General features: G+C 39.9%; 1 protein-coding gene across 1 annotated transcript; it reads left to right on the forward strand.

Annotated features, from left to right (window-relative positions):
* Positions 1-36: 36 nt before the first annotated feature.
* On the forward strand, positions 37-25,043 carry POP1 (POP1 homolog, ribonuclease P/MRP subunit). Its single transcript, XM_074885131.1, has 15 exons — positions 37-383; positions 2,973-3,155; positions 4,954-5,129; positions 7,885-8,133; positions 8,684-8,771; positions 9,084-9,259; positions 9,880-10,130; positions 10,263-10,356; positions 11,153-11,264; positions 12,222-12,341; positions 18,631-18,746; positions 20,094-20,285; positions 21,182-21,336; positions 22,164-22,505; positions 23,312-25,043. Exons 1-15 carry the CDS (start codon positions 263-265, stop codon positions 23,970-23,972), a joined length of 3,036 nt encoding a protein of 1,011 aa, XP_074741232.1. The 5' UTR covers positions 37-262; the 3' UTR covers positions 23,973-25,043.

Consider the following 25,043-nt stretch of genomic DNA (forward strand, 5'->3'; position numbering starts at 1 on the left):
ACGTCTGTGGACGCGCGGGTGCGCTGCGCGCATGCGCACTGCGGGGATCCGGGAGGCCGCGTGCAGTGGCCGGAGGCTGCGCCCCGCTCAGTACCGGGCTGGGGCCGGTGGTCGTTCTGCCCGCGGCCGCACCGCTCGCCAACCCCTCCCCGCTTCTCCGCTACGGAGAGGTTCGGCAGCTCCCGCCGGGCGCCTTCAGGCCTGTCTGAAAGGCAGTTTGGTGTGACCCTTCTCTCCCCGCACCCGCTGGGCCCTGCCAGAGATGTCTGGGGCGAGGGAGAAGAAGCGGGCCAAGAAGATGAGGAACCAGCCGGCCAGCGTCACCCTTCCCGCAGAGTCGGGGCCCTTCCCCGGCGGCGGGAGTAGAGCCTGCCCGCCTCCAGGTACGGCTGGGGGACCCCCTGCCCAGGGCTGGGGTGGGAGACCGCGGAGGGACAGTGTCGTGTCCGTCCCCCCCTCCCAGGGCTGGGTGTGTCAGTCTCCGCAGCCCCGGTGCCTTGTGAGGCGTTCCCGGTGTGAGAGCACCCAAGGGCTTCGTCCTGTGCCGTTGGCTCCTTTAGCCCTGGTTCTGCCATAAATCTCTTTAATACGCACTTCTCTGTCATTCCTTCGACTACACGACAAATCCCGAACCGCCCGCTGCGGTTTGTATTCTTAAAATGAATTTGGATGTTATACCCCATCCAGTGACCTCCCTTCTTTTCAGTCAGACCTAGGAGCCGCAGGAGGAGGTGGTTTAGCCTGCTGGCCCTATGATAAATGCACTATTTCTCCATTAGATCCGCATACCCAAACCAATTTGCCTTTTGTCGCTTGTATCTATGGAAGAGTATTGGCAGGAGGCAGCAAGGCACTTCCCTAAAATGGCAGCGTTGTTAGGTCATTGCTGGAGCATTTTGTGCACAGGTGACCTTTGCATCTGAAGACTGAAGGATCCTGTCAATCTGCATGCCAGATGCTTTTTCCTTTGTGTGTTTTGACCTGCATCCTGTATGCTTTAATCAGACTTTGATTTCCATCCCCCCTCCTCTTTTCAGGCTTTTATTTTGTTACCTATATTATTTTTGAGGGAAAAAAACATAGATAAGAGCAGGGCCTGTTACTGTGAGGCCTTCAGAAGTTGACAAATTGCATTTTTGTGGTTGAATAAAAAAATGCTTAAGTGTCACCATGTATTTAGGTGACTGAAGAGTTCCTAAGCAGACAGAATGACATAGCAAATTATGGTCAGCCCTGTCTGAAGATTTTGGAATACCATTACAGGAGTACTGCCAGATTAAACACATTTTTCTAACTTTATTTGTATCGGAAAACTTCTAAGATTATGAGGTTATGTTTTTCTGTCCTGTTGAATAGCATGCATTATCATCCATATAACGTTCTTCTGTAGTGTTAGTATCTTGGTTTTATAGGGCCATGTTGTAGAAACAGGAAAGAAAAAATTCTAAATAGGAGGTATAAAACTATGGATCTACATAGTACCTGAAATAATTTCATTTTTCTTTAGGTCTTAAGTCAGTCACTATCTTTTGAAACACTCTTCCATCTTCTGATTAAAATATTTAGTTCATCCATTCTTAGGCAAACTTGATAGTGAAAGGGTGTGTTTGTGCAATGAGTTAATAGCTGTCCAGTTACCCTCCCACGATTGACCTGGGCTGTAGGTCTGCACAGATTTGCTGACTGAGGCAGCATCTGTCCACCTCTCCCAGCTAGTTCCTTCTCACCTTCACCTCCCTGTCTGGACAGTGCTGCTCTCAGCCATGTGGAAAACCCAGATCAGGGAGTTATTCTACATGAAAACTAATTTCTGTTTCCACCCCAGATTATTTTTTCATCTGAATTACTGCAGTTCTGCATGATGTGTGGTTGCATCGGGGCTGCCACAGCATCGCTGCTGAACATAAAACTCATCTTCATGCTTATTTGAAATGGAAAAAGGAGGTTTTTGCCAATTTAAGTTCACATAAATTGATGCTGCTGTTCATGAATCTGCTCCTGGCTATTCCTCATGCCAATGGTAGCATTTCTGGCACAGTGGGATAGGCTTATTTCAGAAGCTGATCAACCTCAAAACTAATTTTTTTAGTCTCTTACCCCACTTCTCCTGACACACAGGTTGATTTTTACTAGAGAAGCTTCCTGAGCTGTATGGCTCCATGTTCCCTCAATCATCTTGATGCAGTGGGTGGGGTGGTGGGAATGGCTGTCTGGAGCCTTCTTAGTCCAGTTGGCCAACATGAGCTGCCTGAGAACCATATATCAGGTTGTACTAGAAATCTTAACCAAGACTTAACTGAATAGGTTGAATATAAACTAATCTTTAAACATAGACTTCAGGGCCCTCTTAAACTTGAAGTAGTGTTAGGTGCTTATCACCCTTGAAAGGTATTTCTGTACCTTAGAAAGCTTACTGTAGATTTTAGTTATTTAATTTCAATATTGATTTCAATGCCTGTACCAGAAAAGTAACTTACTGCACCAACATACATGCTTACCTTATTTGTTGCTGTAACAGAATTACATGTAAGTGAGACAAGAATACATTTCCTTATTGGGAAAAAAATCAAGGGGCAAGAGGGAAAAATATTAACTTTGCTAGTTTGGTACTAAAACCCTGACTAGACAGCAGTAAAAGTCATTACAGATGTTATATAGACCAATTTTAGTCAGGTCTTCCCTGTTGAGTCTGATAGAATATTGGAAGCAAAGTCTGGACTGAGTACCACTTTCAGAATGTGAAAAGTTACTTAATCTACTGCAGGCTTGCTGCAGGACAGTGCAAAATTTTTCTTTCTTCCTATAAAAAAGAACTTAATTATTCTGACTTCTGATGGCTTTTTCAGGTACAAATATTAAATATTATAGGAGGAATGTGCAATGCAATCTAGTGAGGAAAGACGGTGCATAACTATCAGTTACTCCGGCTGCTTTGCATTTCTCTTACCTTTTTTCATCTCTAAACCCTCCAGGAGATGTTCGTTCTGAGCAGCAGTATCAGCAACAGAAATTTTCGAATCAGTCATCTGGGCCTTCTTACAGGAAAGACCAGTATTTTCCAAAAGGGCAAAACAGAGGAGAGAGAGGTAGAGGAAGAGGAGGATTGCAAGGAGGCCGCCAGAGTATTTCTGAGGAAATGCCAAAATACATAACAGGTTTGTATATAAGAAAAAGGTCATAATTTATATGTCCAGGGCAACTTGCTGGTGATTAAGTTTGCTGTCTGTCTTTGGTTTTGTGCAAGAGCAAAAATTAGAACTGATGTTATGTTCTTCTGTTTTTCCTGATTTTCTCCAAAATACAGAAGTAGTTGTGTACTGGAACGAATGTCCTGGTTTGAGCCCAGAGGGCAACTGAGCACCAGGCAGCTGTTCACTCACCCCTTCCCCCTCAGGAATGGGAAGGAGAAAATAAACTAGAAGGCTCAGGAGTCAAGATAAGGACAGGGAGGGATGACTCATTTGTTATGGTCACAGACAAGACAGAATCATTAGGGGAAGAAAAAGAACATCACTTAATTCAAACACTAACAACAACAACACTTAGCAGACAGAGTGGGACAGTGAGAAGCATTACCACATCTTAAAAACACTTTCCCCCACCCCTCCCTTCTTCCTGGGCTCAGTTTTGTTCCCGATCTCTCTGCCTCCTTGCCTGCAGCAGTGCAGGGGGCAGGGAATGGGGGTTGCAGTCAGTCTGCCGCTCCTTCTTCCTCAGTGGGAGGACTCCTCACATTCTCCAATGCTCCAGCGTGGTGTCCCTCTCACAGGAGCCAGTCCTCCACAAACCCTCTCTGACGTTGAGTCCTTCCCATGGGCTGCAGCCGTTCCCGTGGGTCACCCCCCCATGTTGCAATCCTCCCAGCACCCAACTACAACACTGGGGGCTTCTTCCCGTAGAGTCCTGACCTTCTTTGGGCGCAGCTGCCTGCTCTGGTGTGGGGTCCTCCATGGGCTGCAGGTTGGCATCTGCTCCACCAATGACCTCCATGGGTGGCAGGGGGGTTGGCCCTGCCATCCCACCACAGGCCGGCACACCTCCCCGACCTTCCTCCTCCTTCCACTGACCTCAGTGTTCACATAGGTGTCCTTGTAACTCCTCCTCACAACTCCCACAACTCTTCCTCCCAGGTTCCCCTTAAATATGTGATCGCAGAGGCACAGCCACCATCACTAGCTGGCTCGGCCTTGGCCAGAAGTGGGTCTGACTTGGAGCCAGGGGAGCTTCAGGAAGCTTCTCACAGGGGGCCACTGCTGTAGCCCCCTCCCCTGCTACCAAAAACCCACCACACACCCAGCACATTCAATGAGTCCTTTCAGATTTCTGAGTTGAAAAGTTGCACTTATTTGTAACGAGGGATATGCATTTTGGTTTCTGTGCACTAGCAAAATGAGTACTGACAGTCATCTGCTTTTAATGTAGCCAGTGAAACTGTTTTTGCCCACAATGTGAATTAAAGACAGCTTTTCATCTAGCAGAGTGTTTATTAGGAGAGCAGATTAGCTTTTCAAAATGTGGTGGTGCTCTGATAGTTGATACGCTTCCATAAGCATAGAATAAGACAAACCTCTGGATTTTTATTTGATCATTTAAAAGCAGTCTAAGATGATTACTACTTCCTTCTTTTTCCAGGTTTTTTTCATCTCTTTGAATATCATCTGAAAAGATTGCTACTCTAATAAAGAAGTACTTAATGCAAACAGGACTTGTTGGTTATACCAGGGCTTTCAGATTCATTCATGTAGAAATATTTGTTTAACCATACCTTTAAGTTCAGATATCTAAATAATTGAAATTTATTCAGTAATAGTATACAGTATTTACTTTTATCCCAAGAAGTCAGTAGACTGATGTACTAGGAATGTTTTGCTGGAATTCAGTAATTTATGTCCAGTGACCCCTTCTTTGATTTTTGCCGTTTGTCATGCTCTAATGCAGTTCTTTTCATTCTAGTGTCTACCTTTGCTCAGGCTCGTGCTGCTGAGATCAATGCCATGTTGAAAGCAGTTGCGCAGAAGTCTTCAAACTCTCTAGTTTTCCAGACTCTACCTAGGCACATGCGAAGGCGAGCTATGAGTCACAATATTAAACGCCTACCCAGGCGGCTCCAAGAGATTGCCAGGAAAGAGGTATAAGCACATTTTATACTATTTGATATAGCATATATATAGATAGATACACTATATACAGCACAGTTTTCAGCTGTACATTTATGTTCAGACCTGAGCTTATCTGCAAAACTTCGCTGTGTACACAGGTTCTCAAACTTTGACTGACATTTGGGTTCAAAATGCAGGAACGCCTCAGTTTTAGATAGTGGCTTGAGTAGATCTCCCTAACCACTTGCCTTTGAGATTGTTGGACATCTTGAAAAGCTATTAGAGTAGTGATGATAAAAGGGTCCACTGCAGGAGGCGTTGTTCAGGCAGTGCTTTGGTCCCAGGTGATCCCACAGTCCTCAGTGACAGCTTTCTGCCTTGCACCCCACCACAGCTGTAGGGTGTGACCCTGCCAGCCTCAAGCCAGCACAGCCTGTTCATGACTGGTGTGATGGTTCATGTGTTAGAGCTCAAACACGGGAGGTACGCTGGAGTTGTTGCAGCTTAAGCGTGCAGTTTAAGACTTATGTGATGGTTTAGCCCCTGCCGGGGTCTGAGACCACGCGGCCGCTACCCCTCCCCCACAAAGGAAGTGAAATACAAAGCCCCAAGACTGAAATGAGGAAGGGTTTAATACAACAATGCAATAGCAACACAACAAACAATAACAATAACAGTAATAGTGATAGCAACGAACAGAGCAAAATAGCTACCAAATACAGCAGTTTGAAGCACGATGTACAAAACCACGAGTGCACCGCGCTCCGCGCCAGGAAAAATGTGACCTGCCAGGATGTGATGTCCGCATGGTATCTGAATAACCCGGCTAGAGCTCCCCCCCACTGCTGGGGAAACTTAACCCTATCCTGGTTAAACCAGGACAACTTACTAATTGACTATTCCTGGTTGCTTATGAAACTCTCATTTTGTGGCAGTATCTCAACATTTAGTCAGAATGCTCCTGTGGAGTTACTTGCTTCTTACTCACTGTGCCCTTCCTGTGTGTTTTTTTTAAAAAAAAAAAAAATTAAAAAATTGGTTCAGCAGGATTTTATTGTGAAATTATCTGTCTGATGTTTGGCATTGGTCACTTTATCATCTCTAGACACTTCTTAAAGTGATCAAGTGAGTTTGCTTGGTAAATTTTCTATGTATTAAGGCTGATTAACATATTTTTTGCATTCTTTTTTCCTTTGCATTGTCTTTTTTCTCAAGTCCTAAGTTGTTTGAGACCTTACCACCTCCACCCTGAGTTCCTGAAGATAATCGTTCATAATTCAGAAATTGCTTCGGGTACTTCCATACATGTTCCTTAGGGCGTGTTTTGTTGGATCTTCATAACCTGTATCACTTCTTTTACTCCTGGTTGGCATTCCTTTTGCTTTGTTAGTCATGACCAGGGAATTTGGCCTGTTTTCTGAGAACTGAAGGAAGAGGCATGGGCTATTTTGTGTAGTTATGTGCTCTATCCTTGTTAAATAATCCAGATTCTTTCATGTTTATGCCTGGTTCTTTTGTGTCCTGCTTTTTTAACTCCTTTCACATGATAGCTTTCTAACTTCTCTGTACATGCTCACACTGATTCTCCCATCCTTGTTTCCACTCCTTGTATGATTCTTGGATTTTTGAGATTATTTAGTTGGCCCTGGAGCAGGTGTATTTCTTCTGCTATGTTTTCATTGCTCAGATCTTTTCATACAGTTTGTGTGTTTGCACAGGCTGTTTTGTTTCGTGTTTTCTTGCAGCTTGTCATACCTCTGTGCTGTTTCCTTTTGTAAAGGTTCTGCCTGTTTTCACTGTTTGAGGTCTGCTTCTTCAAAGTTAACTGCTCTGATTCTGCTGCATTTTCTTCCTTTTTCTTAGATTCTTTATCATGACCATTTTCATCCAAACATTTGGATCATCTCTTATCTCTTCATAAGTTTGAAGACGTACGTTTTTCATCTACAGTGCCACATCCCTTTTTCTCTAATTGTCTTTCTGAACCAATCACTCATTGATCCAGTGGCTTATATTGCCTACTCTGTGGTGGAATGATGGGTCTGATGGGAATGTATTTTATTTTTTTGTGCATTTCTGTTTAGAATCCATTGGTTGCTTCACTGTTTTCTGTGCTCTTGGCAGTGTCTAGCATTCTTATTCCTTTGCTATTCTTATAACCAGTGGTCGATTGTCAGCTATTCCTTGGTGAGCTTATGAAGGACGTACTAAGAAATTTTTTGTGTGTCTTATGGTCCCTATTTCTACCACTTCTCTTCACAAAAAGACAAATCAAGCACTGAGAGAGTCAAGCCTTCCTCTCCAGCCATGTGTTCACCCATAATTCAGACCCTGACTGGGTATTTATCAAGAATTTGGTCAACACATCACCACAGTCCTTCCTTGTTTACTCCTACACATTATAAATCATTAGGGTCCTACCTGGCAATCTGAGAATCCATGCTGCTTCTGTATGAGCTCAAATCTCCAGGTGTTCCTAATGTCATGTTCATTTGTTCATGTGCATATATTGATGTTGGACAAAAACTTCACACAGGAAGTAGCAGGTCTTATTATTTTGGTTTATCCATGAGTTCCAGTCAAACCTTGATGCGCTTGTGTGGATGGGGCTTGTGTATTATGGTTTCAAAATGTTAGTTAGCCTCAGAAATTATGGAGAACTAACATCACAATAAAGTATAACTCGATGCTAGTGCTTCTTGTATCCTTATATATGTCAACCTTTTTCTTCTACAGAAGTTTGTCCTTTTGAGATTTACTTCCATGTCCTCTTTTTTAAAAACAGGCAGAGAAAGCTGTACACCAGAAAAAAGAACAGTCAAAGACTAAATGCCGCAAAGCTAGACGGCGCCACATAAATTTGGTAGCAGAGTTTAATCGCAGGCAAAGAAAGAATATTTGGCTGGAAACGCATATTTGGCATGCAAAGAGATTTCATATGGTAAAGAAATGGGGATACTGTTTAGGAAATAGCCCCACGGAGAAGAGCTACAGGGCTTGTTACCGAGCCATGACAAGACACTGCCTTCTTCAGGTACCACGTTTATCTGTTTTCTTTGTTATTTTGCCAAGCTGAAGTAATCAGCTGTTCAGTTATAGTGAATATTTCTGTCTCTTTGAAGTACTCTTGTGTCAGCTGTTAATAACTGCTAAGTATGAAATGAGTGGTTTCATAATTGTAATGAAGGGTAATGAGTATCAGAGAACAAGATGAACCTTTAGAAGACTCTTATGGTAACTATGACTGAAATACTAAATCTTCAGTCTTCTCAAGAGCTAAGAGATTCAGTGAATCCCTGCATCATCTTCCTGAGCAGGATGCTATTGAAGACAGGTGCTTTGTTCCATGTTCTTTTTGGTCTGTTGGTTTGAGAGGCAGATTGGTCCTTCAAATGAGAAATGCCTGACAGCTCTCCTATAACTAACAATTTTAAGTTAAAAAAGAAAACTCGTTTCTTTTTGATACAAATTTTAGTGAATGAAGAATTACTACTTCAGTGTGAATTGTGAAGCTCTGTCTGGCCCTTCCTTGCCAGGCTTACTTTCAGAGTTATTCTCACTTTACCACTATCCTGTTGTTTCAGGACTTATCATATTATTGTTGCCTGGAGTTGACTGGTAAAGAGAACGAGCTTCTGAAGCAACTTGCTCGAATATGTAGTATTGACACAGGTAAAATTTATGTGGTTCAAAATAAAGTTAAGGTTCTGAATAGACTGAAGGATGACCCATCCTTTTCCTTTTTTAATATCCTGTCAATCTCAACAGTAGTAACAGAGTTGATACCAAGTTGTGATTTTGGTTGAAAAACATAATTAAAATGTCTCATACTAGGACTAGATGTTCTTATTTTCAGTTGCTTATGTACCACACTAAATGTGGTACAGCATTAGCAACCCAGCAGCCAGACTGAATTTCATTTTTTTTTTAAATTTTTTTAAACAAGAGATTATTTTGTTTTTCAATAAATATCATCATCTTTAGGATTAACATTTGAAGAGGCTTGTTGTCTGTCTGGAAGATTTGAGGGTTCCCTGAACCTTTACCATGCAGATCGCTATCCTGAGGATATGCTTGGTCCTGTTACATTTATTTGGAAACCCAGGGATGGGTCTGAAAACAGGCATTTGTGGATCTGGATGCATCCAGCTCTCAAACAGGTATTTTTTTCTATATAGTTGAACTCTGATTTCTTTATGCATTGTACATTTTTTGTGCCGAAGATAGCTTCTGAAAAGTGTAGAAGACCTGTATATAATACATGGCTTTAGGAATTAAAAGTCGTAAGACTGTTTCCGCTCTAACAATATTTATGTTCTGCACCTTGTTTTTGTAACGCTTGTACAGAAGGTGCATGCCTCTGAGGTTTTGTAGTGTTTGAGCTTGTTGAAAGTCTAGTGTCACTTGTTGCAGAATACTTTTGCAGTATGATGTTGCTTGATTCACACCCTTCCCCCTGGCACCTCCAACAGGCTAAGTTTAGTCTCATCACAAATAATCGTAATCTGATACTTACTATGAACTTCAAAAAAAATAAAAATAAGTAAAATTTTGTGCACCATCAGTTTTTCTTACATTAATTTGAGTGAGAATAAGTTCTTAGCAACATTCAGTATTACTTTCATCTCTTGCTAGTAAGCCCTGGACTTCATTAGAATGAAGTTTATTCCCTTAAATCCATATAGGAAAATAAAATAGTGGAGTGTAATTCTTAAAACTGTACTTAAGCTTTGCAGTGCTCTGCTTATCATCCTAATCCAAACTTTTCATTTTTCTTAAGGACATACTGAGAGAGTTAAAAACAATTTTTCAGTGTTCAGAGCCTGAAGAAATCTGTATTTCTGAGCCTGTTACAACATCAATTCAAGAGGAAAAACAAATGGATGGTGTTCTGAGCCTTGGCAAGAAAAGAAAGAAGGAGGATAAAGAAGGAGAAAAAGCTGTGCCAGTGAAAAAAATAATTGGTGACGGCACTAGAGATCCCTTCCAGTCCTACTGTTGGATCTCGCAGACTACTAGCATTGTGATCAGGTTTGTTCATAGTAGAATGAGAAACTGTGACCCATAACCACTTAATAATAGCTGAATTCTGGCTTAACAGTACTGGGGAAAAAATTGTGTTGTGTGATTGTAAATTCACCTGAAGTTTTCCTTGTGTTTCAGTGATAGAACCATGGAGATTCTCAGATACCGACTGATTGGCCCATTATCACACTCCGTCCTTACAGAGACCTTGAAAGCTGCTTCTCTCCAAACAGTAAGGAAATTGACAGTATGGATATTACTGTAATTTTGATAAGGTTTCTAGAATGTGCAAGCTTATTTTTGCTAGAAAGAATCATAAACTATCTAGCCTTACTTACTATAAAGGCTAGCCTATGTATTTCTACTTTCTTAGCTTCTCTATATTAAGCTTTTTGACTAACGCTGATCTCAGGAAGAACTCCTATCTGGATTTTAACTGGGGGTGGGAAAAAAATAGAACCAATGGTGCTGTTGAGCAGGTTGTGTAGTTTCTGCTGTAGTAGTGTATTCGGCTGAGAGGTCCAGAATACTTCATATACTCTAAGAAACCATAGATCATGTTTCTCGAGCAATGAGCTAGAGCACCTAGAGCTAAAGGACGAGATGTGTAAGGTATAGGAAGCTTTTGTGTTTTCATTCAATTATGCAGTTTCTCCAGGACTTAGTATTTTGTCAGCCTCTTGACACATAGCATTGCTGTGGTTTTAATGGGGGTTTTTTGTCTCTTGCAGCAAACATGGCGAGGTCATGAAATCTCTGGCTTTCTGTAAGAAATAATTAACGACACAATTAGGAAGCATTGTGGATTGCTTTGTTTATTTTTGGAACACAGGTTAAACTGAACTGCTTATTGGGGATTACTGTAAAGTGGAATATAGGAATAGACTGCATCAGGAAAAAATTATTTTGGTTTGAAACTTGAAGAGGAAGAAAGTGACCGCAGTGGTTAAGGCAAACTGAGAGTGAATTCATAGTGATAGAAAATACTGATTAACCACTTGAGTTTAACTAGATGTGTTATTTTCCAGGAAATGGCAGATTCAGAAACAGAACTGAATAACTGGTGGGTAGAAAACTGCAAGGACTCTGAAAAAGTATCTCTTCATCAACATCAAAGTGCTATCTTTGAGCTATTAGAAGGTATTTAGGCATGTGGGTGCTATGGGAGGAGGGGGAATCCCTTAAATGCTAGTGGCCAAAACTGGCATGCTAATAAGTTGACTTCAATTGGAAATGCTTATTTTTTGCTTGATCAAGAGAGTAATGCCACTGAACATGTGCTTTGGTAATTACTGTGGCACGTCAAAGATTTGAGAAATGTTACATTAAGTTTTTTTTAAAGGAATTTTAATCCTCTGTGTAGTCCAAACTCTTAATAGATAAACTGAATCTTGTTTCTTATCTTCGTGAACTTAGATTTGAGATTGCTGATGGGATATACAGTCTGACACGTACTCTTACTCTCTCCCCCCATACACATCAAATTAATGCAATAAGTTGTACAATACCTCCACAAATAAAATGAGAGGCTCCTACACAAAGTGCTTTATATATTTTTGTTTCTAATGAGCAGCTGTATATCTGGCTGAGTTGTAAAGTATCATAAAGTTAATAACATCTCCTCACTTTCTAGCACTGAAACAGGTAAGGAATTGGCTTTGGTAGATCTCACACTCTACTCAAGCTATCCAGTGTGAGGCAGTTAAGCAGAGATGAGGTAAAACTTTTAAAAAACATTTTTAAATTCCCTTTCTCTGGAAGACGAGTATAAAACAAAGGTTGTTTGGTTTTTAAGAGATGTGCCAAATGCAAAGGATGAACTGAGTCTGTAAGTTGTGAGAGTGATCTCACTTCTGTGCTAAGCATAAATGTAACGGCAAACTAAGTCTTACTCTGCTATTGTTGTCTTTGGTTATTGGACATTTAACAAGCATTGGTGAGTTTTCAAAACATGTTAAATTGAGTACTCTGGATGGCTTCTCTGGCTTACAGTGGTGTCATGTCCCTGCAAGCAAAAATGCACAAAATAATAGTGCAGAAGAAAATCACAACTTAATTGGTGGTTTCATGGCAATGTTCATCTGTGTATTTTTAAAGGGATAAGTTCACCATCAGAAATGCCACCAGGTACAATACTGGGCCTCACTGTTGGAGATCCTCGAGTCAATTTGCCAAAAAAGAAGACAAAAGCCATGCCAGACTTTGAAAAATACCAAGGTAAAATGCCTTGCTTATATTATGCTTCTTGTGGAACTGCCAAAGGCCACAGATTCAGTTTCTCTCTACACTTTTGTTTTCATTTGCTGTCATCTACTGATTATCTCTTGCTGTTTTCCACTAGCATTCAATTTCACAATGTTTTCTTCCCCTTTCCACAGCCCCTGGCAGAACAGAAACAGCTTGAAAGTTGCACAGGTTTTAGAAGAGCAATTGTGAGGGAGGGTCATGCACCAAAGCTGGTCTTGTGCTCAGTGGAAGCCTCTGTCTGACCATACAGATGATCCAGGTTCGAATCCTGGCAAGGCCAACCAGGTGCTAAAAGCTACTTAGAAAGTTTCTGTTTGATGTTTAGTCTTCCTGATGCTGTTTATTTCTCCAAGAAGATATTCTGGTTTATAGTCCTACAATGATGAAAGTTGCAATTCCACTGGAAAAAAAAAAATTACCATTGCAAGATTAGCATTTCAGATGGTCAAGATGCTGGTTATGTTAAAAAATGAAAGATGCAAGGGTGACTGCTGTAACTTTCATTTCAATGCTGACTTACACAACATTTCTGTGCAAAATTCAAATTCAGTTGGATGTGAATGTCCTTGACAAATGTGCAAGAGCATATACAGTATAAAATGGGGTTGGTGTACAGTGCTGTGTAGGCATTTTCAGTTAAGCTGACTGGACACAGACTGTCTCGCCTAATATGAGAAACACAATAGCCAGCTAGCAAGCAGTAGCAAATACTTCAAGTTGAAGGTTCCAGAGACTTGAAAATACTTTATTTCTTTGGTGTGTTTGCAAGACACTAGAATAATCTAGCCTCGCCTTTCACTTAAATCAGGTTGAACATCTATTTCAGTTACTGTCTTTTATGTCTGCACAACTCTGTTACTTGGATTTTCTTACATCCTCCTATTCTACCCTCTGTATCTAGAACAGACTTCTGTTAATTAGTTCTGCTCAGCTAACTTTCTCATCACTAATGTTCCTGTTGGAAATGCTGCAGCATAAATGACCTCTACTTTGGTTCCTTCCTGCTGAGAAGTAAGGTGAGCACTTGTTTACAGGTACTGGTTTGAGCTGTAGAGGAGTTAGCAACTACAAGAAGTAATTTGACTCCCTTCATTCTGCTTGTCATGTCTGTGAAGATGTGCTCAAGAAGGCAAGATCAGCAGAAGGCATCTAGGCATTGGAAATGACTCATAGTGTTTTCTCTCCCACTGGTTGTCCCTCAGGAAGGAGGACCATGGTAAAGAGGTAATGATGTAAAATAGGGAGTCAAGAGGAAGATAATACCTATGCCTTTTGGCTGACTAGAAATGGCCATCTTCAAGATCTTTCTACTTGGGGTTATTCTTCACTTGCAAAAAATTTTCTAAACTACAAACATTCAGAAGAGCTGGTGTTGCTTTCTGGTTCTTTTCTGAGTGGTTTTTTTTGTTTCATTATGAACTTAAAACTGCATCTGTCCTCTGTGACTTACTTGGAGAGGGAGAAGGTCCTTGTTCAGCTAGCAAGGAAAGGTAAACTGCATGATACCTTCTAAATTAGGTTCTGCTAAAGGACTTGGTGTTAGACACTACTAAATAAATTGAGTAGGTAGAAGGATGAAAGAAGACAGACAATATAGCTGTCTTCTAGTAGAAAATCAAAAGGATGTCAGAAGAGGAGAGGGCAGCCCTCCTACAAGAAGCAGTTAAGGAGAGAATAGGAGGGACGAATGGTTCAGCAGGGAAAGTGGCTGCTGTTTTCCACATTTCCCACCTGAGTGACTTCCTAATGCTGTGTGGGAAGAGTTACAGGATCATTCACAATCTCCTGCATCTGTAGTACATGTGCAGTGGGGAAACCCTATGGTATGGTAGTTCATCTCTCCTACCTGAGAAACTCAAGATTGAGGTCCAACTGCAGCTCTCCTGTCTCCCTGAGTATTCCTAGGTGTCAGTTGGAAAGAGAGACTACTGTTATTCTCCAAAGACTGTTGTTCCTAAACTAATGTTATAGTTGACTGTGTGACAGCTACTACCTGTGCTATATCCCTGCCTTAATTGGCCTCCTCATTCAAGTAGCTAAAAGCAGAGAAGTTAAAATTTTTTAAATACTTCTTGAAAATGCATTTTATGTCTAATGTGTTCTCTCTACGCAAGCATTATGCTTTCTTGCCACTATTCACTGTTTCAGGACCCATTATAAGGTCTTCCTGAATTCTACCAGCTTAGTTAGTAATCTTGGAGCATGGGGTCCTGTTGCATGTTTCACTGCCTCTATACACCAATTAGATTTATTCCTTTTTCCTGTAAGCCTCCTTGATTGCCTGGCAGGTTTGCAGGAGTTAAAAAAATCAGTTAAATATATGAAGGGGAACCTACTGAAGGCCACTCGGTGCAAAAGAATCACTTCTAACTGAAGAAGTCTGTAAGTCACAAGTGGCTAGGAGCAGGCAGAGTAAGGAAATGCAACACTACATACTGATTCTAGTGTACTCTTCCCCAGGACCCTGTTATTGGCCACACTTGAAGTCAGATTCCTGAAATATCCAGCAAGAATTTCTTCAAAAGCAACATCCTCCCAAAGATTATTCTAGTTTGATTTAGCATTTTTGCCAGCATTTTGCCAATCAGTTCTGTACCCTCAATTCTACTGGTTCTTTTGCCAAGAGTGACTCAGGAATGGAGAGTACCTCCTCTTCAGTTATTTGGAGGGAAATTTGTTTAACCAAAAAAGGAAGGAATTTAATCGTGGCTTATAGTATACATCACTATAGCAATAGTATTACCAACATTTCCATAGTAACACCCACCCAAAACAAACTTCTTAAACTTCTGCAAGATCTGTAATTCCATTTGGGTGGTATTAATTTGCCCCTTCTCTAAGAAGAAATCTTCTTATGAGCCTTAGAACTACATACAATTTCTGAGCCTTGGTTTTGATGTAATCTTACTCAGATGTGGTAATATAGTGAGCTGGTCTTTATTTAAGAAATATTATTAGTCTTTCATTTGCCTTAATGATGTGTCATGTTGATTGAGCAATAAAAAGGAACCCTTGCTGTGTTCCTCACTTTCCTCCCCTTTTTGTTTCCTGGACATTCTATTGGTATTAGTAAGATTGAAATGGCACTGCATATGTTCACAGATTCTGTATGTGTTTTAGCCTCTCTTGTTTAAAATTGTATAAAAGCTAACTGATTTTCATAAGATATCTTTATTAACTTAAAGATGCATTGTTTGTCAAATGAGTGAACAGTTTAGGTAAGTTACAGCTGTCATCTTTGCTTGTGGATTGTCATACAGACAATCTGTGAAACGATACACATCTGTCCATATCCCTTTTTTCCAAAATGCTGTTCTAAGATATGCCTGTGTAGTTTTTCCCTTGTGAGTGACATGCTAACAAATCAAAGGTAATTTCAGTCTTCCCCAGTTATTCTCACTCCTGAATACATATGCATGTGTGCAAACTGTGTGTTACAGACATGTGCTGATGGGATTTGATCAAAGAACTGTCCTCTTTCCTTCAAGCTGGGGGATAGAAAGTTTTTGAGTAAATCACTTTTCACTGCCTTCTCAGCAGGTTTATGCCTTCTGGAAGTCAAGACTTCCAGTAAGCAGCCAGTGCTTACATGAATGCAAATTAGTGTTGTTCTTTTCTCCATTTTAAAGTACACTTCAGACATTTTAATATACTTTTACTGTCTTCTATGGGAGAATGCAAATTCCCCTGCCTTAAAAACTGTTCAATATGGAGTATGGTGGAGCTTTTAAACAGTCAGTGAATGAGATGCATAGAAGGAGAACGCATCATGAAAGATAAGTGAGCTAAAATTCCTTCTGCAGATGCAGAGCCTGAGTCCTTGCCAGTAAACATACCTCTTGCAGAAGTTTAGGTATCTGGCATCAGTTATCCTTGTACCACGCACCCCTACGTACGTATGGCTCTGAAACTGCTCCCTAGCAATGCTGACATTTTTGCTTTTTCTGCAATTTCCTTACAGAGGGAAGGAAAAATTTCAAATAGAAGAACTCTTACTCTTAGTCCTGCCTTCTAAGACTGTTAAGATAATCAGCTACGCAAATCAGAACAACAGCTTGAAATGGAATAAAACCTTTCTCTATCTGCCTGTATTGTCTAAGCACCAACCATTGACACCAGCAGAAGTAGATAATGTGCTGATTGTCACTGAGATTTGTGTGCTTAGTAATACAACTTTCTATTTCCTATATTAGCTCTAACATCTTCCACTATCATCAGCAGCTTACTCATCAGTAGGGTTATTTCCCCAGCAATCTTAAAATGAGGACTGAAGAAAACAGGAGAGAGGTAAGAAATAAGAGTACTGGTGTGAGGATTTGGGATAATGTATGAATTATGAATTCATGTATGAATTATAGTATGCTTAGTGGAGAGATTAAATTCTCCAAGTTCAGTGATCAAGGGGATCAAGGAGAACGAAGGTACCAAGTTCGAGAAGGATATTTTAGTGTAGTGAGTGGGATATTGGATGGACTGTGGTGATGGGAAGAGACTGTCTTAAAAGGGCTTTCTAAAGTGGAAAAAAAAAAATCATGCCACTATAGAATGTAGGAATTGTAAAGAACTCTGAAGAATATGACAAGGATAGACTGCATGAACTGTAGTAATATAAAGTGGTAAAAAAAAAAAAAAATTCAGAGGAAGTTATAGTGAATAACTTACAGTTGAAGGAACTAGAACATGTTTAAATAATTCAGCATAAAGAGATTCTGGTGTTCACAAAAGCTTTCTATACAGAAGATAGAAAAGTCACTACCCTTACCTTATGTTTGCTTGTAATTATGTGCCCTTTCCCCTTGGTTATCTGTAAGAATCAAGAAGGAATTTCCCACCACCACTACACACAGTTTTGTTGCTGTCTTTTTCTTCTTCCTTTGAGGCATTGATATTTGCTGTATATCCAAACAGAATGTGTTTTGACTCTAGGAGTGTTGAGCTCTTACGTTCCTGCTCAGGTTCTTGTCCTTAATTTTTGGTCTGAGAAGGAATTCTTCTGGTTTAATTGGCAGGGAATTAGCAAGGATTTCCTTTTTAGTTGTATCATTCTTAATTTGAAGGAATGCCACCCTAATCTGGCAACTTCTTTAGTGTTTCTTCCTCTCACGTAAATATAATTCATCAGCAAGAACACATAGCAAGTATCAGCTTAATAACACCATCAGACTGTCAGGAGTGCTGCCATATTTAATATTTCTTTCAAAGGATTTTGCAACTCTTAGTAATGGGGACATCTTAAAAGTTAGAGATTTTAAATAAATAATTATTGCAGTTATGTTTGGTAGTACCTATTGTGTTGTTAGTACCACTGAATAATCTATGTCTTCTGTGCTCAAAGTCTTTGTCAACATTAACTAGAAAAATTAGCTGAATCTTCTTTTGAAAGTCTCCATGCTTTAAAAAACAAAACCCAACACATAATGTTTGTTTAATATGTAAGACCTTGTAGATTATAAAATGAGCAGCAGAAATAATTTCATTGCATTACTTATTGTTAAGAATTATTTTACTTAAAAACATGGATCAGCATGCATTACATACTGTACGCTGAAGGCTTTTAATCCATAGATCACTAAAGGTACGTATACATTTTCTCTGCTTTGTTTAGATTGCGAAGCTGAAGAAGAGATAGGTTATTTAATACCTCAACAATCAGTTCTAAAGCTTAAAATGTTACTTATCTTCAGTAACGCACACAACTGTTGGTCTGTGCAGACATAAGCAAAGAATAGTCCCTTCCTTGAAGTTCAGAGCCTGAAAAGATTCAGAGTGGGAAGCTAGTGCTAAATAAGTAGCTGCATGCTAGTCATATCCATAAAAATATTTCCTGTATGTGCAGTTCTTAAAGTTTATCCTCGCTTCTCTTACAAGTTTACTTAGGCAGACATTTCAGGCTTTGTAGTGTTGCTGTTTCTGATTTTCACCAAACCTGTTGAGCTTCACACTCTGCCTGAAAGGTCAGATTCTAGAATATTAAAGGTGGCACAGTAGAGATATAACTTATATTGCCAAAGGTGATGTCATTTGTAATAAGAAATGCCTGTAAGAGAACACCAGGTTAAACCAGTTTATTTCATATTTTGTATTTGGAAAAACATGTGATAGCAAGATATTCCAGAAGCAGTGATGCTTGTTAAGTTTTTAGTAGTCTGTTTCTGTAGTTGTCTGCTCACTGTACTTATGATAGTGGAGTGGTTTAAAATTTGATACTTAAGCAACAAACATTGTTTGAATTTTGTTTGAAGATTCTCTTCTTTTGTAGATAATGATAAAGTTAGGCAGCTGTACCTGGAGGGTGTACCTGTAGACTGTGCTCACAGCTTTATCTGGGACCAGGACATCTGTAAGAACGTCACTGAAAATAAAATCTCGGAGCAGGTAACTAAGAAGGTGGATTGCCATGGAGAAAATGGCTAATGGTCCATAGAGTCCATAGAGCAAGACTCTTGAAACTTGTATAAATCCAAGAGCAGCAGTTTCCTGATGTCATAGTATCCAGCTGCTGAGTTGAAGTGTTTATTTTGTAGCCTTTGTGTAATGCTCTTGCACAACCATTGTTCATGACTCAATTAAAAGAAAGCTTTATTGGATTGTCTACAGGCCTAAATAGTTGTAGGTTTATCAGAAGGGTTTCGAATTGGATTTTCCTACATCACCTTGACTCCTGTGCAACAGATAAAAGGGATGAAGTGGCACAGAGAGGCTCTGGCCATTCACTGCTCAGTCATAGCCAGGACAATTCTCCTGACAGAATAATTGTGGAAGTTGGAAGGAAATAAATCCCTGTCATTCTGAACTGCAGCACACTGTGTTGTGGGCGTTCTGGGCAATAACCTGTGATTTGTGGAAAGCTTTAAATGTGTTGTTACAGGCTTGAAATCTCCTATCTTGACACTTCCGTTGGCAATGGAGAAGCAACCCATAAAATGCATGGGTAAAAAGGTGATTTAGTCACAAGAGGTGATAAACTTTTGGAACCATTGTAATCAAAAAGAGAAAATATTTGTATGGCAGAAACATCCTCTTTATGAAAATTAGTTTTGTGCTTTTTCAAACTGGCTGACATAGTATAAAAAAAGCAGAGTACTTACTAAATACTACACTAGTACATAACAGTTATCGGCACAATCTTTTTGCATATGACAGTGTTCATACTGTCATAAAATGTCATATTTACCTTATCAAACAGATGATCCAGAAGGGACATGTAAAGAGGCAGTCTGATGGTCTGTTTTTTTATAAATGTATCCTTAATGTGGTACAATGAAATATAACAACTGGTGATTGACAAAGCCTTGGTGCCAGCATGCTTTATGTGAAACTGTTTCGTGACCAAATGTTCTTCCCATCTCCCTGGATGTAGTTCAGATTTGTTCCATGTATTGACAGACTGTCTGTAAGCACCTGTTCAGTCTAGTCTTGTGCACAAATCTATAAATATCAAGTTGCAATAGCTTTTCTTCCTTCATCTGTGCTGTACATTTTTGCTCTAAGTTTCAGTACCTGCTCTCCATCAAGGTCTATGGCATAAGAAGGGGAGAAAAAGGGTGTTTAATACTTTTTTCTAAAAACATTTTTCATGCCCTGATGAAGGTCAGTTCACATATGTAGCATATTACTAGCATATTTTTCCTAGTTATAAGCTCACTTCCTCTCTGTATCTTGGAAGGGTATATGGAAGAGGGGAAAATGGTTACTAACTTACGGGAAATGTCTCCTCCTCAGGATTTAAACCACATGAGAGCTCAGTTATTGGTACCTGGATCACACCTTGATTTGGGTCCTTGTGAATCTAAGATTCCCATACTGTTGGTGCAGCAGCCAGGGAAAATGGCTGGAGAAGATCGACCAGGATGGGGGAGTGGCTGGGATATCTATCTCCCAAAGGGCTGGGGCATGGCTTTCTGGATTCCTTTTGTAAGTGACTTTCATTCCAAATTGCGAGTAAACATGAGAAATTATGTAATTTGGTTCAAAGGAATTTATTTTAGAATACTTCATATTGTGTAACCAATTCACAATTACAGGATCAAAATCCCACTTTAAAAGAGTGTGTATGAACTGGTTGATGACAGAGGCTTGGTCTTAAAATCTTAAAAATAAACAATAGCTTTCCATATCTTCTGTTGGGTATAACTGTGCCCACATGGCAGTCTAAGGCAGGAAATCAGAGTGGGGAGTAAGGAGAGAAAGCTGATGCTATAGCTCTTCGATTTTGCGTTTCTACAGACATATGCCTCTAAAGAGAAATCATTTGGTGCCTGCTGCTAATCCATTTCCAGCTTGGCTATCTCCACCACTCTGTCAACAAATTGGTTGCCTCTGATTTGGGAGAGAGCTTGAAACACAAAGTTTGAGTTAAGCTTGAATACTCCTCTGGTGCTCTTTGGAGCATCCTGCTTTGAATGTTTAGATGGCGGTTTTAATATCTTTCTGCAGTTAAATTGACACTTTTGAATGTGCAGGGGGATTAATTGCAGTGATACCTATTGTACAGGTAAAATAAATTGGGCAGTGACTTTGTCAAAGTAACATGACATTCCTGGCAACGTACAAGATCAGAACCTGTGAAATTCTCTTCAGTTTTGGTGATAGTTTTTCAGAATTAAATTTAAAGAGCATGACTAACATTTTTGTTGAAATGAGCATGTAGAACTGTGAAAACTGTACTTAAGTTTATTTTTTTGAAAGCTAAAGCGACAGACTTTCAGTTTTCTAAGGCAGTAGCTTCCGGAGCATTAATGTTTTGGTTTCAGTTAAGAACTCAGAATCAGTACAAACATTGCTTTCTTGGGTTTTGGTTTTTATAACAGATATATCGAGGTGTAAGAGTCGGTGGCTTGCAAGAGGCTTTAAAGCATTCTGAATATCAAAGGACACCTCACACTCCGAATGATTTCCCAGACTGTCAAGCTGGAATGCAGTTTGCCAAAGAGCTGGAAGCCAGTCTTCTTGAAAAATTCAAACGGTAATATTAACTTAAAAATTGATTGCATGAATGAAAAAATGAATACTGCTTAAAATATTGCCTTAATTACCTGTTGTGTTCATTTAGACTTGGATTTATTGAGGTCTTTCACTAGTGTTTCAAATCCTAGTGTTATATGAAAAAGAAAAGAATCCTAGATATATTTAACAGAAAAGCTATGCTAAACTGTGCATATAAATTAACTAAAACTTTCTATTCCCAGAGATATCCTCAGTTATAAGGCTATAACAAGGCTGCATAACAATAAAATAAACAAAGCTATTTCAAGCTCCCTTAGCAACAAATGAGGGAGGAGGTAGGAAAAGGCAAAGGCAGAATATCAAAGTATGTACTAAGTGTTAAAGAATAAAGTGAATGAAGAGGTATATTTCACTGTCCACTTTTTAAATACCAGATATTCTGAAGTTTGCATTTCACTACAATAAACACAGAATTCTTAACCATGAGTATGGAGTAGCTGGAAGTGTCCTCTGCACCAGCTGGTGTTGGTTCCCCTTCCAGCTAGGAAGGGGAGGAAGGAGAAGTTCAGAGGAAAAGGTGGTGGTGTCAGTCACGGTACATAGAAATATCTAGCATGGCTGAAAGGATATGGTGGTCAGAACAGCAGTGTTGTCTGGAAGTATAACTTTAAAATTCTTGTTCAGTGAGATTGCAAAGGGAATGCAAAGTTAACTTTCTAAATACTTGGGTTTGAAAACAGAAAACATTATTAGACCAGCAGGACAAAGTAGACAGTCTTTTGAAGTGTAGAGACTGAATAAGGGCCCAGGAAACAAACATTCTTACTTACTTGATTTATCATTTAGACGTCCACCTGCAAAAAGGGCAAATTATGTCAAGATGGGCACTCTATCCCCTTTTGTCTGTCCCTGGGGGCAGCTGACAAAGAACTGGGAAGGAAGAATGAAAGCTTCAGGAGAATTTGTGCGTCAGTCTTCCCCACACCCTGAGTGCTGCGTAACTGAAGGGCATAGCTTTTGTGACCCCAAAGCAGAAGTGGTCGAAGAAGCTTCCCCTGAGACTCGTGAGGTAGAGGAGACCATGGAAGTAACAAGGTCCGAAGGTGCCCTAAAGACAGAGGATGTTACAGGCACCCAAGACTTTGGTGAGAAAGGTGAAACTATGACAAGTGACTTTATTGTTCTCAGGTATGTCAAAATGGTACACGGATATGAGGCGTTACTGCTTTATTGGGTATTATTGAATTGGGGAAAGGAAGAGCTCAGACTTGGTTATTAATATGAGAGAATTATTTGATCCAAATACAGTGAGGAGATTAAATAGTTTTGTCATGGATCAGAATTTGCTGTTGAGTGGAAGTCCAGCAAACTTTGTGACTAGATGAAGTAAATTTCTTGAATTATCTTAAATTTATCTTGAGTTTAGTGTGTTCTTGGAGTTGGTATATTTTGTGTGCTTCCAGGTGGAGGGAGCTTTTAGAGGCTTCTGTTTGTGATTTTAAAACTGTTGCTGTGTAAATCAGCTTGCATTCTCTTTTCTAATACATCTTTACAGGTGGTTCTTGCACTACGTAATAAAGTTTATAAAGAAAATGGAGAATCCCCTGCATTGCAATGCAACGCATGAGGGCAGCAACAGTGTTTAGAAAGTGCTTGAATGCAAGTCTTTCATTTTTGTGTAGTTATCAGGGGAAGAAAATATTGGCAGTTCTGAACTGCATTAATGTTGTTGAAGGTTTTAGAGCATTTGTGATTTAACAGGTTTTGGGGGTTTTAACAAGTAATGTTTCCTTCTGAAGAAATAGCCTCACACACGAATTCCACTCACCCGTGTTCTTTTTGTGCTAAGAATAATACAAATACCAGCTTGGAAGGTTACAGAAAGCCCCAGGGCTTTTTCTAATCATGCTCTTACAAATATGCGGGGCACTGGATTTCTGTTGTACTACTTATTAATAACTATCCTTGATGTTTATTTTAAAAATTTTTAATAGGAATGAGAAACTACTAATGCAGTTATCAGCCTGGTGCTATCCCACTGCTGGTAAGGATCGGCGAATCCGCCTTATTTCTCGACTGGGACAGAAGGAAATGACTGAAGATGTCTTTTTGCCAATCTTGATGAGCTACCCAAGGGCTCTTGTATGGGTCAACCTGTCTCTCTTAAGAAAGGGGAACCCTGAATTACATGCCATGATTTGCATCCCAACAGAAGACGACTTGCTGCATCTAAGCAAAAACAAACTTTTCTGTGGTCCTCAAGAACCCAAACATCGTGACATATTCAAGTACAAGGTGCAGAAATTAAAAGAGGAGAAGAAGAAGAAGAAAAAGGGTAACATGAAGGCTCTAGAAGGTGACCCTCTGGGCATTCCAGATAAAGAAGCAACTGAGGAACATGAAGACCTCGTTCTTGGTCTTTGGGCAGATGCTCTCCCCGACGTTACTTCCCACTGCTCCAGAACTCTCTTGGGATATGTCACTCGAGGGGATTTTTCATTGGCTGTGGGCTGTGGAGAAGCATTGGGTTTTGTTAGCTTGACAGGGCTGCTTTATATGTTACACAACCAGCCAGCAGATAAAAAAGGGATCGTTTTGTTAAGAACTCCAGCATCTTTACAGTACAGATTTGCAAGACTTAATATTGAGGTTTAAGTATCATTGCAATGCAGTAGAATGCCAAAAATACCAAAGAATGTCTGTTTTGTCTTCTGTGGCCTTTCTGGTATGTCTCAAATTTGAGAAGATTCTGAGCCCCAACGATGTCTTGAGGATTATGAAATAATTAAAAAGCTTTGTAGCGTTATTCATGAAAATAACTAATGCATAAACAGACCTAATATTTCTTTTGATGTCTGCATTGCTAAGGATTTCTAACAGTAATGCATCCATTATCATGATCTTCTCTAAAGAAGCTTATTGTTCATTTTTCACCTCAGAGCAGTGGATGCTATAACACACAGAAAATCATTATTTTCCTTTTAGAAATCTTTTGGTCAGATGGATTGAAATTTTCCAGTGCACTTTCATGTGTTAACTGCATGCGATCTGGACCAGCGTATATAGCAAGTGGCTTTTCCCAATTCCTCGTGTCTGAATACATGTGGCTGCAGTGGAACAGAGCTAAGTACAGAAACCTAGCACAGAAAGCAGAAGGGTACTTACTGTGGTGGAAAAGGTCTATGCTTAAATGAAATGCAAATAGAATATAGCCGTGCTATATAATCTTGAATTATAGCAACTGGAGCTCTTAAATTGAAAAGCATATCAGTCTGTCTCTCCAGTCTGAGAGAGAGAACTTTTTTGAAAGGTAATAAGCTTTTCAGATGCAAATTGCTGTTGGTGGGTCAGCATACATTTTTCTGTTAATAGGGGATATTTTTGTTCCTTAAAACATTATTTTTGTATGGAATGTGCTAGGATTGAAGGTTTGTTCATGCTACACTATGGTTTATGAATGTTCAGTCATAAAATTTATATGCTGGAGGGGTGAGGGGAGAAAGGTGTTTGATTTGACTGGGGTGGTGTGGGTTGGTGTGTTGGTTTTGGTGTTTTGTTGGGATATTTTAATGATAGCCTTAAGCTTCTAGCCATTCTTGAGTTAAGCAGCTTGAAAATGAGTTTGTAATACACTGTGGTTTAGTAGCAGCATGATACAAACATATGCCAGTTGGTGGAATTACCCTGGAATGATAATGTACAAATAAAAATGTAATCTACTCTTAA

Source organism: Strix uralensis, chromosome 1 (assembly GCF_047716275.1).
Source record: "Strix uralensis isolate ZFMK-TIS-50842 chromosome 1, bStrUra1, whole genome shotgun sequence".
Classification (NCBI taxonomy): Eukaryota; Metazoa; Chordata; class Aves; order Strigiformes; family Strigidae; genus Strix; species Strix uralensis.